Source organism: Phalacrocorax aristotelis, chromosome 1 (genome assembly GCF_949628215.1).
Source record: "Phalacrocorax aristotelis chromosome 1, bGulAri2.1, whole genome shotgun sequence".
NCBI classification, from domain to species: Eukaryota; Metazoa; Chordata; class Aves; order Suliformes; family Phalacrocoracidae; genus Phalacrocorax; species Phalacrocorax aristotelis.
The window spans coordinates 142,019,590-142,033,595 of NC_134276.1; the positions used below are offsets into that span (position 1 = coordinate 142,019,590).

Sequence of the window (14,006 nt, forward strand, 5' to 3'; positions counted from 1 at the left end):
TTACATTTTCTCTGCCCTGACCAGTTGAGGAGGGAGTGATAGTGCAGCTTTGGTGGGCACCTGGTGTCCAGCCAGGGTCAACCCACTACAACTAGTCAATATCATCAACTTGCATCAAAAGTGGCTTTTTCTAGAGCAGGTAAAGGAAAAGTGGAGGTGATGTTTGAAGACAAATGTGGATATACAAGGATGTGGTCTGCACCAATGTTACTGACCCACTGCTCCCCTGTGATCCTGCAGGAACCTTTATCACTTGGGCCATTCCCTCTATCAGATGGCCTCCGCTGTGTGGTTACAGCTACCACCATCATTCCAACACATGCCGCCAAGTTGTTCCACACTCTCACATCCACCTAATGCAATTTGTTGGGCACGAGGATCATACAGTTTCTCCCTCTCCTTCCCCTGCCTCGTGCTCCCCTCCTGCAACCCCTTCATGGCTTGCACTGCCAGTGAACTGACTACCACACTTCTGCTTGAGCAGCCCAGCCTGCTGGCACACCGGCTATCCCTGGCACTTGGGGTCCTGGACTGAAAGCGTTAGGGCAGCACCATGCCCTGGCAGGTACAGTCATCCTCTCACTCGGGCTGTGCTCAAAGGAGCAATGCTGGGATGCCTGTCTCCTGACACATGCTCCAACATGCCCTGGAAACCATCTTGCTTCTATGTCACACAGCCTGATATATATATATATTTCACGTATGAGCAGAGAAAAATGTCAAGACAATTGCTCTTCCTGCGCTTCACCCTCTAGCATTTCTCAGGATGCCTCTTCGACAGCCTCTGGAGCAGGTAAATTCTCCCTGCCCAGTCCTTCTCCTCTAGGTTTAAAACTAGGTTTTTCAAAAAATCATAACATGTCAGGTATCATCTGGCATAGGGCATCAAACCTTTGGATCTCCTTTGAAAACCCCAATCAAATTTAGCTCATCAGAGATTACAGCCAGCAAAAGTTAAATGCAAGAAGATGCAGCCTAAATAAAACAGCAGAGCTCTGCTCTGCAGGTGGGGAACCATGCCCACATTTGGAGAGAAAACTCTTCAGCTATTCTTGTCTCTTTCCATTTTTTTCAGGGGATAGAAGGACATTTATGGTAAAGGGATAGAGAGAGACATTAGACAAGTTAGCAAAGTTTTACCACAGCTGGAAGACAATGAGAAGAGCAATACCATCTTACACCTCAAAAACTGTTTGCCAGTGATACAGAAAAGTGAGTCCCAAATAACAAGATACTTTCTCATCCCAGATCATCTAGAAAGAGATTTTTGAAGCCTGTCAATAAGGTGACTGCCCAATTCCAAAATGATACAAGTTTGTCACACATAGACATCAACAGAAAAACAACTGAAGAAATCAAAGTCCATGAGATTTACAAAGCAGACTTTCAAAAACTATCTAAAGTTCAGCTGTAATTATCATTTGATAATCAAATCCCATTACAGTCCCTCTAGGAAGAGGCCAGATTTCCAAAAGTCCTCAGAAGCTTTGTTAAAAGAAGACTCAGGATGCTAAACTATTTGAAACCATTAACAAACATTTTCTTTTGTCTGTCCTGTGATGAATGGTATTGAAGTCAGAATCTAGGAGATGACAAGGAATTATGTATAGAAGTCTGGAAGTAGCTTCTAACGTAGGAGCCAACATCCCATTTCCAAGAGTGTAGGTAGTCAGGACCCACGAAGTGGCTTTGGGCAGAGGGTGCTAAAAAAGGGAAATGCTTACTATGTGCTACTTAAATGTTTCAGAGAAATTTAGCACTGAAAAGCTTTGGGCAAAAAAGAGATACAAATTAAACAAGGTCTAGCCATAGTTATTTTATTATTTCAGTAGTTCAGCACCTGAATGAAAGAAAAACTATCCCAAAGAACATTCTAACTTCTTTAGTATTCAGACTACAACTCCAGCTTTGCTAGAGAAAATGAATTTGCAATTTATATTTAAGAAAAAATATCCAAGTGTGTTTTTTAACAGCCCTTGAAGACTGGCAAGTGCTGTAATTAAAAACAAACAAACAAACCAACCTCAAATATCTATTGTCCCACCTCTGGATTTCCTGGCTGTGTCTTAATTAGGAGCCTGGAAAAGTCTTTCTGCACAGAATTTTTTTTTTAACTTTTACAAGGGAGATAAAGCACCATACTGCTTATTGAAATGACAAACATGCAGAAATACTTTGTGACTCTCTGCTCACAGAAAGCCAGCTCTCCAGTTCTTTGTAGTTGCTCCTTCATGCAAAGACAGAAGCAGAAAATATCCAATAACCTGAATGTTGAAAAATTTAAACAGCTTGATACAGGCACAGAGTACTCGGTGGGAAGCAGACAGAAGGTGCAGAGAGCTCTTCCTTGTGCATGAAAATATGCTTAACTTCAATCTGTCTGGTCTCACACTTCTCTACCCATTCCTTCATTTCTGTGCCTGCCCTTCACACATCTGCAGTTCAATATTGCCTTTTAAGCTCAGGCTACATTTTCTGCATTAAATAATGGGTGTAAGAGAAACACTGCAGGACCAAGGAAGTGCTTTATTGCAAAGCCTGTTGTCCCAGCGTCAGCCCTAACACCGTGCCTCTCCTTACACGTAACAGCTGGTGAAGCCTCTACAAGATCCCACATGTAGCTAGTGATCTTCAATGCACCCAAGACTCATCTTCTCGTTCAGTACTTGGAGACTCACAAAACAGCATGCAGGTACATGGAAATGTTTTTTACATCACTTAACTTGTCACACCTTCATAAAAAGCTGCTTTTCTCTAGTCTTCTACAGAATTCGGGATTAGCAGCGTGATTTTAAAATGTTTATACAATATCCCCATGTCTTCAAAACCACGCCTGACCTTTCATGCAAATCCATACTCATACAAAACATCTCTGAACTGCCTCAAATGCTCAGGCACATGCATTTGTAGTTGTAAAATTTCCAGCAGTGCTTTAACTTCTGACACATCCATTTATCGTAACATTTTTAGGACAAATGCATATGTCTGGTTAAATGAGCCATGTTGCATTACTAAACACTGGGCTGAAAACTGAAACTCACCATGAGGCAGAGAGCTGAAACAAAAAAGTGCTAGAAATCTAGAGGAAAAATTAGTCTGCCTGGCCAATTTGGTTTTTTTGTTTGATTTGGTTTTTTGTTTTTTTGTTTGCTTTTGTGGTGGTGGTTTGTTTTGTTATTTTTTTCTAGTTCACGCAATATGGGTTTTTTCCATCAAATTTCACCAGCTTGGTGAAGTATTTTTGTTCTGCAGGCTGGCTGCTCCCATGCAGCGAGGCATATTTAGAGTTAATCTGCAGAGTTCAAAGGCATAAGGACCCCACAGTCACCACTATACAGTAATGAAAAAAATGAAAAACAAGACGAAATACATCAACACATCTGCACAATGGGAAAACAGGAAGCCCAGTCACGAAAAACAGCAAAGAAAGAAATCCCTGATTTCAGTGACCCTTTTTCCCCCTCACCTCTGAGGGAGTTAGGAAGCAGAGATCAAGGGTATGAAAGCTTAACTGGCTTCAGGGTTCAGCATGGAAATTAATATTAAGAATTCATATTCAGGCCTGGAAACTATTGAGTAAGCACAAAGCACTGGCAGCCTGTAAACAAAGAGAAGGCTTCTTGTTTTCAAAAGCAAACCACAGAGCATTTAGGAAGCATGGTTTCATCTGGTCATACCTGAAACCTTACCAAAAGTACAGTGGCTTAATTTTGGTCTTCTCTTCACCACAGTGAATTTTAAAAAGCCATAAAATTAGACATGGAAAAAGGTGATAATTTCTAGGAGAGTGAATTATTTACTACAAATGAGAATGCTTACTCATTTCAGGCAGTATCTAGAGGCTGTATCTAGAGCAGCAGTGTTTGGATCTGTATTAAGTTTAGACGAGTCTTTAAAGGCCAGAAGTCCTTGCAGTATCAGCCAATCTTACAGAATTCCCTGCAGGGAGGGAAGGTATCTTGCACTGTGACTTGCTGTCTTTTGTCAAGGCAAGGCGCTTTCAGGCGGGACACAATTCTTGCAAGCTGATGTTCTAAGACTTTGGATTCAATCAGTAGAAGCTCTTCTTCATACTTTTCTTACCAAAATACATGAGAAAACCCTAGGAAATCTGCCACTTATGTAAAATGTTAAAATATCTTTTCACAGTCTCTAACTCAATTCCTACAGCCTATTAACTCTACTTTTTTTTAGGATGAATGAAGCTTTTGAAACTTTTACCCTTCAGCCATACCTGAAACCAGAAGGGGGAAAAAAGATTCCTTCCACCTTTACACCCAATACACAAAGAAACACACATGAACAGCAGGGAAAGCACCCATAGATCAGCCTCCTTTTGGGTTTTTTGTTTTGGTTTTTTTTGTTTGTTTGTTTTGTTTTGTTTTGGTTTGGTTTTTTTTTTGTAAGTATTCAAAAGAGAGCTAGAAGAACCCCCAAACACTCTTTACAATTAGTGACGCGGACCAACTAAGGGAACTTTGTATACTAATGGAAACTGAATTTTAAACAGATGCACAAAAACATGGAGACTAGAAACCCAGCTCTGAAGTATATAAGAAGAAACAATGTATCACAGGACACCTCTGTATGGGATCACAAAACAGCCCAAACTTATAATTCAAATGCTTACTTTAAGTTAGTTGTGCACTTATCAAATATTGGGCAATGAGTAAAATCTCACACATTTCAGACACCAGAAACAGAGTATTTTGTGAGTACATTTTTTATACCTACACATAAATAAAATGATAACTCAGCTTTCTTTCCCTGATTTGAATTTTCAGCTTTAGGTCTGTTCAGCCACGTACCAAACTGTGTTTGATTACACACAGAGCAAATGAATTGAGGAAAAAAAGGCTGATTGCCACAGAGGGAACTTAGTTGAACATTTCATATTGACAAATTGTGGCCAACTATTTTTAGAATACTGTCAATGATGACAAACAACACTTCGTGGCATAATTCTAGTCCCTGATGATGTTCATATGTGCAAGAGGGCTTAAAGCAGGTATTTTAGCATCCCCAACTAAGCAGCCTTCAACAAGGTGATTCACTGTATATTTGCTTTAATAAGAGTGAGGAATGAGGCTGTTTGTTGTTTTTTTTTTCTGTTGGTCTCTCCCTGTTACCACAATGCTATACAATCTGTCTCTCCAGAGTTAAAGTGGCTCTGTCAAAATCACTTTCAAACGCTCACACAAGCTTGCACTGATCAATCCACTATGCATATAATCCCTATAGCATAAGGCCAGCAGAAATTAAAACAACATTTTGTGGAGACAAAGAGATATTAAAGCAGCGTCAGCAACTGGTATCTCTGCTGCTTCTTTGCACTGAGATCCATTTACCCAACTGCAAGTGACTGAGAGAACAGAAACATTCAAAATCAATGATGGCAAACCATTGGCACGTCTAACTCTGGTGTTGAAAGAGATTTGGGCTGGCACCAAAGAAACTAAGTCACACTGCCAGATTTCAAAAGGCATGAGGCTCCACTGCTGCTATTGACACATTCCTCTCTGAGGGGAAAAGAGAGAGAATCACTTTGAAGTATAAAAACCTCAATGTATTCAACTCCTCACTCCTTGCTAGTCCACAGAGATCTTTCATTTAAAGCTCTGTGGCGCAGGCAGTCTTTTCTGCTGGCTGCTGCTGAATAGCACTTAACATGGCTAATTCTCATCCAGCACTGGGGCTCTTGGAAAATGTCATTAACCACTGAAGAACAGAAAACAAGGAATGAATTGCTCTTTTTTTTGCATTATCCAAATTCTGTGGCATAAAATAGGTCTTGCCAATATAATTCAGACCTCTCCCTGCCTTACAAATTCACAACATAGTGTCAAATATTCCTCTAGCCGAACCTCTGTAAAAACTCTCAACTGCTGAGGGGTATGCAAATGATTAGCAATTACCTAATTTACATAATTTACATAATTTTCAAGTAGGCACTCTACAGGACACGTCTCCTTTGAGGAGGATCCCAAGGAAACAGTCTCCAGTTACATGCTGTTCCCTGCACCAGCTGCTCCAGTTCAATTGGTAATACGTTTCTCTCTCTTCATGCAAGTGTAAACTGGTGCAATGAACCAGAGCCTGATTCTGCAATGCACTGTAAGCACTCAAGACACATTCTTGAGCACTGCTCTAGCCCTGATTTTCATTCCTCCTCAAAGTTTTCATGTTTTTAAACAGGAAAATATGACCTTGCTAGACTATGGCATCCAGGGAAGACTCACCAACTCATATTAAATTCAACACCAAAATTCCCAATTTAAAAGCAATTCTCATCTCAGTATCAAGTCTCCTGCATTATGGAGTGCACGTGGATCCTTGACCGCAACAAGTCTGGTTCAGCTAAATTATTCACGATAAGATCGCTGCTCCGCTAGCAAAGAAACCACAGTACATTGTGAAAGAGTGGTGCAAGGCGACTGTACCTTTTGAGAGAATTAATGGATTTAGGTACTAACAAAGAAAGAAATGTGCAAATGCACTTAATTTATAAACAGAGTATGTTCCAGGTGAATCAGAAGAACAGAGAAATTTGAGCACAGCTCCTTGCTAAACTCTGTTTGATGTGGTTTTGTAATCCTAAACATGTTATTGCAGTGTTAATAACAGGTCTCTGGGCTTGTTTTAAAGATGTACCAGGAGAGCAATTTGCTGCGGCATTCTGTGAAGCATATCTGTGCAGCCAGGATACATAGGTTTCCTGAAGGGAAGGTGCCACAGCTCAACTCCCTATCTGGGGACAGTATACACTACCCAAAGTTTTCAGAGCCACCCTGCTAGAGCTGCATTGTTGTTTCTAACAAAAAATATTTTTTTAAAATAATTTTAAAATCATAAAGAGGAAGTGTAGTGGGAAGTATAACACAAGGACAAATGCTTTTCAGAAAGAGATCACATTTGTTCAGAATTGCCATCCCTTCCCTTCCTGCTCAAGCTTTCACTATGTTAACCTCAAAAACTCCTGAACACTAGTCCCTCAAGATTGAATCCTCCATCATACCTGGCAGAAACTAAAAGCACTGCTGAGGCAGGAAGCCACTCCTCACATCAGCACAGCTGGAAACACCATTATCAACACCTTGGGCAGGTGTCTCCAGTGACAGTACAGATTCAGGACAACACGGCCCCTGCCCCAGCACACAGGTAAACTGAGGACTTTTCTTAAAAAAAAACCCAGAATATAGGGCAAGAAGAATCTCAGTTCCAACCTTCCTATAACACCAGAGTTCTCCTCATCGTCCCCTACCATTCCCTTGCTCATTTCAGTCCTTCTCTTTCTTCTCCTGAGATCTTGCTAATGCTTTGCAAAGCTCCTTCCCTGTTTTCATAAACAGAAGGAACCTAGGTTTATGCGCAGTGACTGCAGGTGTATTCAAGCTAAGCACTGATCCTTGCTGTGACAATCACAAGGATATAAGTGGACAATGGAGTTTTACTCCATAACTACCATGAGCACTCTGACATTCAGCCTTTTCTTGTTTCTCTCGTTGCTGCTCTTAGCTTTACCTTGTTGATGACTTCAGTTTTCACAGATATACTTCAGTAACGAGTTGTTATTCCTCAACTCTGTTCTTGGTAACCAGCTTGTAAATGACTCCAGCTCACTAGTTAAAGGCTTGAAGAAGAACAAAATAGTGATTTCTTACCTTGATCAGTTCTTTGAACTTGGGGTCTTCTTTTGAGTTAGGATCAATCATAGTGCGTTCCTCATTCTCCTCTGTCCAAGTAAAATGGGAAACTTTAGTGAGATCCACTTCAAATGTACACTGCTGAAATACTGCAACAATGCCTAATCATGAAGTGGCCTGTCAGCTGATCGAGAAATGACAGTGCCTACTCATCCTCTCAGCAAGGGAATATCCGATGATCAAAGTGCTAGGTATTTTTAGAGACATACAGAAAGATAACACTGCCCTAACTTCTGTAAAATAAGATTGTTTCTGCTAACCTTCCCCAGCTCAGACCTTGCTGTATGCAGAACACTTCAGGAAAATCACTGTCCTCTATACCCTGTGGGGCATGCTAATATTACCATGCCAAAAAGTGCAGTCAACTACTTTTCTCCCTCTCCTCAATTTTTATTCAATTTCCATTTGAAAACCTGTCCCAAGTTACACCATCTTGAAGACTATAGAAAGCTTATGGTACTACATTCAGTGCAACTGCTGAGACTTGGGCTGACAGTTTGTGCCTCCACTTTCTGGTTCCCTGATACCTGGCCACACATGCAGCCCTGCACGCATGAACTCCTTAACCTCTGATTAAGCTGGAGAGTGAAAATTAGCCCAATTTATATCGGTTGTACTTGTGTATGGGGGAAGAACATAAAATAGATTTCTCAGGTGCAGTGTCTTCTATTTCTTTTGTTGCTGGGAGATGGAGAGATGTGAGAAATCCTCTCCAATGGCCAACAGTAAAAACACAGGAGGTATTAATATAAAGATGAATTTTTAGAAGGGATGCTTTGTTACAGAAATGTTGGTAGCAAAATCAACTTGAGCTCCGTAATGCTGACAATCAAGCAACCTTTGGCAGAATTATCTTCAAAACACCACACACAGACACCGGCATTATGTGCATGTTTATATGCTAATGTAGATATGAATACCAGTATTTGGGAAGCAGCTGGAGTAAGTATCGTATTTTAAATTCTGGTGCTTGCTTTCAAGTAGCAGACCTCTCCCTGTACCATTCACTTTGGCTTCTTTAGTAGTCAAGTGGTAGCTGTGATCCAGGTTATATCTGTTCCTTTCAGTGGAGAGCAAACCCTGGCTACTACACAACACGAACACAAGGATGGGTGACAGTGTCACAGCTACGCGAGGAGATCCACATCTCTTCAGCTACAATAACTATTTATAAACCCTATGGATTTCTCTTTAGCCGAGTCTAGGCAGGCCATATGGAATCCTATTTTCCTACTGATTTCTCAATTCCTTCCAGCATGACAACGAAGGAGGGGCTTCGGTATGACCATTGGTCAGGCCATTGCCACACTGCATAGAGGAACCCTTCAAAACCTGGCAATGACCAGCCTACAGTGACTCCCTACTGCAGTGCTAGACTTCACTGTTCTCAGATGGGAAACATGACGCTTGCACATCCTAGACACAAGACAGACTATACCATTTAACTGGTTACCTTAGACTTCACCCAGACATTTGGGTTCAGTATTTTCCAGGGCCCCTTATCTATATTAAAAAAATAAGACCCTGTCATCTGAACATACTTAAATTGCCACAAACTTACGAAAACACATTAATTCTTTTGCTGCTTTTTTTCCCCCTGTTCCTTTACTTCCTCATTACTGCCTAGGATGAGTCAGGGAGTCTAGTCGTAAGGAAGTGACACCCACTACACACCCAAAATACTACTAACTGAAAGCCATACCCATAATGGTACACAATTCACCACAGAACTTTGTTTAAGGTTCACCAGTGGTCATGTCGTTGCATAACAGGCCTTCAGAAGTGGTCCTGCATCTTCTAAAATCATACACACCTTTAGCGGTACCCAGAAGAAATCATTGGAGACACTCCTGATCCGTACATATACACAGAGCAATCAACACTTGGCCCACGTCTCAGAAGAACAGTACTTTGCATTTACTGCTACTCTTCTAATCAGAAAATCTAAATTACTAACACTTTTTTGGTTTTAATTTATTGTTTATTTGTCTCCATGACAGCTTACTTCAACTAATTCCATAGATTAAGAGACATATGGCCAGGAAAGAACAAAATGTTTTATTCCAACAAGTTTTTTAACACTTTTTGCTATAAAATTATGCTGTTGCTCTTATAGGGAGTCAGGGAAGGGGGGGAACAAGGGGACAGGAATTTGAATATTTTTCTTTGTTTTACAAAGCATTGCTTATTTTACATAATTCTATCCTAATAACATTTAATTACTATTTTCAGCAGCCTAAATGTTCATCTGTTCATTCAGTATGAGGCCCCATTTTGTTGTACTGTCACTTGCAAAGTGGCAGCAGTAACCCAAGGAGGAACATGGCATCCACTAGTTAACAACAGTGTGGTATGTACGTTGACTCCTGGTTCCACGGGAACCATGGCACACACTTCTGCTACATGCTTTCTGTGGGTTGGTCCTTTTTGCACTTCAGTTCCCTATATACATATATAAAGAGAGAGAAGACATCACTTCCTTACCAAAGAAGGATGTCTGAGATGCAGTAGGCCAACGGGTTAATGGAACTGAAATAAATCTAAAGCAGATTAATTCAGCAGTATTTTCCATCTAATTCTTTGCAAACCTCAACTTCATATCTAGCTTCAGGATGATCGCTGAAGAACTCAAGTTCTCTGCCAATTCACTGAACAAGACAATTAAGTTTAGGTGTATCTGCATATCTGGCATTGCTCTTGAAATTCCATTTTAGCCCTTCTAAATTTCTAGTCTACATGTGACATGCAACGGTTCTCAAGTCTCATGCCCAAATCTTTCAGTTTCAACTGAGCAATCTACATTCAACAGAAAAGCAATGGATATGGGGGTCACAGTGGCCACCTTCATTAATCATCACTTACTTGAAGTCTGTAGCACAAATACTTTACCTAATAGTGTGTCTTCTGGATGGATGTCCACAGTGCTTGGGTTCATTGGTGCATTGATAGCATTTTTACCTTCTTCTTGGAGGTCACTCACTGAATAGAGGGAAAAAACAGAAAGAAAGACTGCAAAAAATGCAAAGTTTGCAGATATGTAGGGGTTGAAGAGGGTATTCTTAGTAACAGAAAACATCTGGTAGATCCATTTCAAAATAGGCCCACAGTTTATGGAATCAACTACAGCCACAGTGGAAAATAAAATCAAAGTAGCATCCTTTTATAGCTTATTAAGCTGAGCCACCACACAACTGGCTGAAAATATTTTGCAAGAAACACAATTCTGTGGTAAGAGCAACCTCAGAGTGCTCTTCCTCCAGAACGAAGGGGTGTGAGCTTTGTCTGCAGGATGACCCAGGTCTAGGGCAGACAGCAAACTGTAAACACAAACTCCTTTTCTGATAGCACGACCACCACTCGTCACCACCTCTTCCAGCTGCAGAACACCATGAACTGCAACTTGCTACTGGCCTTATTAAAAGCCTCAGAGAATCCCAGGGAGACCTACCAAATAAAGATGAAAATGTGTTTAATTCTAGCATTGCCACTGGCTAAAAATCGATGTAGCATGATCTGGTGGACACAGATCTGGAATTTGTTGTTTCAAGCTCTTGTCTTAAACTTACAACTCTCATTTGGGAAAGTCAGTAAAGTACCCTCTATCGATAAAATGGGTATTAAAATACTTCCCTACATTCTTCCACATGGGAGGATGTCATGGTTTTAGCTGGGATAGAGTTAATTTTCTTCACTGCAGTTGGCACAGTGCTGTGCTTTGGACTTAGTATGAAAACAATGTTGATAACGCACCGATGTTTTAGTTCTTGCTGGGTAGTGCTCGTACTAGTCAAGGACTTTTTTAGCTTCCCATGCTCTGCCGGCTGTGCAAGAAGCCAGAGAGGAAGGGGCACAGGTAAGAGTGCAGATTCAAACTGGCCGAAGGGATATTCTATATCACGTAACGTCATGCCCAGTGTATTAACTGGGAGGAGCTGGCTGGGTGGGGATGGCAGCAATTGCAGCTCAGGGACCAGCAGCGTCAGTCGGCGGGTGGTGAGCGGTTGTATCACTTGTGGTTTTTTGTTTTCTTCCTTTTCGTTTTTATTATATTAGCATTATTATCATAATTATTATTATCATTACTATTTTATTTTAATTATTAAACTGCTCTTATCTCAACCCACAAGTTTTTTCCTTTTGCTTTTCTGATTCTCTCCCCCATCCCACAGGGGTGGGGGGAGTGAGCGAGCGGCTGCGTGGTGTTTAGCTGCCAACTGGGGCTGAACCATGACAGAGGAACTGAACTTGAGGACAATTACTGAATAGTTCTTTAGTATCTTCACAGAGCTTGACAGTAAGAAATGCACTAGTAACGCCGCAACACTTTTACACTCTCCAAGGCACATCTCCCCCTAAACTCAGATAATGACTATTTATTATAAGCCAAGCTACTGAAATACATGCATCTGAAATAGGAGATACAAAGACACCATAACAGCCCCATCTATTCAGTGAGAGTTCTGTGTTAGCACGGGCTAAGACAATTTGTGACAGCATTTGTGGTATTGCTTTGGGAGAGGTCCAAGTCCCATACTCTTTTCAGGGAAAAGCAAGGACTTCCAAATAAGTAAGGTCTGCTACCCAAACTTTTCTGGGGAAAGAAAAGAAGGAACAGTTAACTGTTAGCCACAGTATCCCAACAACACTTCCTTCAAGAACAGCCACTATTCCCCTTTCCCATTGTAAAACCAAATCACAGGCTAATCATTTGCATGCAGTCTGCAAAAGTTACAAGATCCTGCATCAGTACTTGCTTTTTTTCCTGCTTGATAAAAAGGGAAAACACAGAGAATCTACTGCCCCAGAAGAGCTCAGGGAAGAATACGCTACAATCTTCACTCCTCCTCTTACGGATACTTGGAACAGGTGCTTAAAACAAGTTAGAACATTTCTTAATTTGAGTTCCAAGATGTTAGTTAATTCTGGTTCACAGCATGATATTGAACATAACTAAAATCCTCAACTGTGAAATGCTGTTCTTATGTTCTGCAAGCAGCAAACACCAATCTCATATTTTGAGACCTTACGGCTTATGAATGCTGTTAGAGCCGCTGGTTAGAGCTAACACAGCACAAAGCCTGGGGGAAGTGGGGCTGCTGCTGGCAGTAAGCACAGCTTGCTTTCTGTATTGTGTACCTTCTGCAAAGGGAAGGGAAGAGAACAGTGTTCTTCACTGCAAACAGTATACAATGTCTGCAGGCTGAGACTTAACTCCCTGAATAAACGGCATTATTAAAGAAACTCTTAATTACCCCTTTTCTGCACTCATTCTCATTTTCTTGGAAAACTCTCCAAACAAAAGCCAGGGAAATTAGAGGCCTCATGCAACAGACCAAACCAGCTCTAACAGCATGCCTTACCCAGCCCCGCTTGCATTACACCCAACTAGAGCTTTCTCACCTGAGCAGTTCCTACATTGTGATGCCAATAGGAATACAGCCACCAGGAGGCACAAGAAAAATCACAGGGAAACTGGACACTACAAGTAAGATTTTTAAAACCCTGCTAGGACTACAAATGCCCAAGCTCCGCTTAAATCTGACTCCTTTTGGAAGTACCAGCCTTGTTTCTAGATGTAACTCTCTTTTCATTATTATAGCATTGCTGTCATTCTGGGAATGTCAAGAGTTCAGTAAGGTCAGGGCATCACTGTTCCTAATGCTCTGTGAATGCAGAAGAGAGCTGCTAAGTTCCTCTGGGCAGTGAATACATAGTACTGTCTTCAGTGTATCCTATATAAACAAAATGCTGCCTATGTTTCAAGCTAGAATACTTCTAAATGCAGCTAAGCTAGTTTTATTCCCCAAAGTTCAATTAAGATGATACACTTACTCTTTTTAATATAAAAATGACCTCCACTCTTCCTAACAAAAATACCTCGTTTCTGAGCAATTTACTAAACTGAAAGAAAACATTAATACAAATTTGTGTATGAAGCCCCCATCCCTCACGACACTAAGAGCAACATAAAACCCTTACATTTGCCTTCAGATCCAGTGCGGCTGGGCCAGATCCCACAGGACCAAAACATCCTCTCCTACTGCTACCGGCAAAGCACAGCTATGTCAGCAGAAAGCCTGCCAAAGCCTGCTGCCCAGGGAGAGCCCTGCTTACAGACAGCCTGTACACCAGGTCCTAGGCAGACAGCTTAGGAAGAGATTCTTGCTACAAACGTAATGCTTCCTACCTCCTTTTTTGCGCCTCTTACACAGGAGCCCTGCCATCCCAGCCCCAGCAGCACAAACAGGTCGCAGATGAGCCGCATGGGTCGCCTGAATGCTGAAGGAGCCGCAGCAACTGGAT

At 41.3% G+C, this 14,006-nt stretch overlaps 1 protein-coding gene across 2 annotated transcripts in view; it reads right to left on the bottom strand.

Moving 5' to 3' along the window:
- PARVB (parvin beta) overlaps positions 1–14,006 on the bottom strand; it is a 69,331-nt gene that overhangs the window by 33,347 nt on the left and 21,978 nt on the right. For both annotated transcript variants that reach the window (XM_075112844.1, XM_075112856.1), the window contains exons 2-3: positions 10,593–10,682; positions 7,662–7,732 (exon numbers count right to left, since the gene is read on the bottom strand). In XM_075112844.1, coding sequence (XP_074968945.1) covers positions 7,662–7,732; positions 10,593–10,682 — 161 coding nt within the window. The remainder of the gene's footprint in view (positions 1–7,661; positions 7,733–10,592; positions 10,683–14,006) is intronic.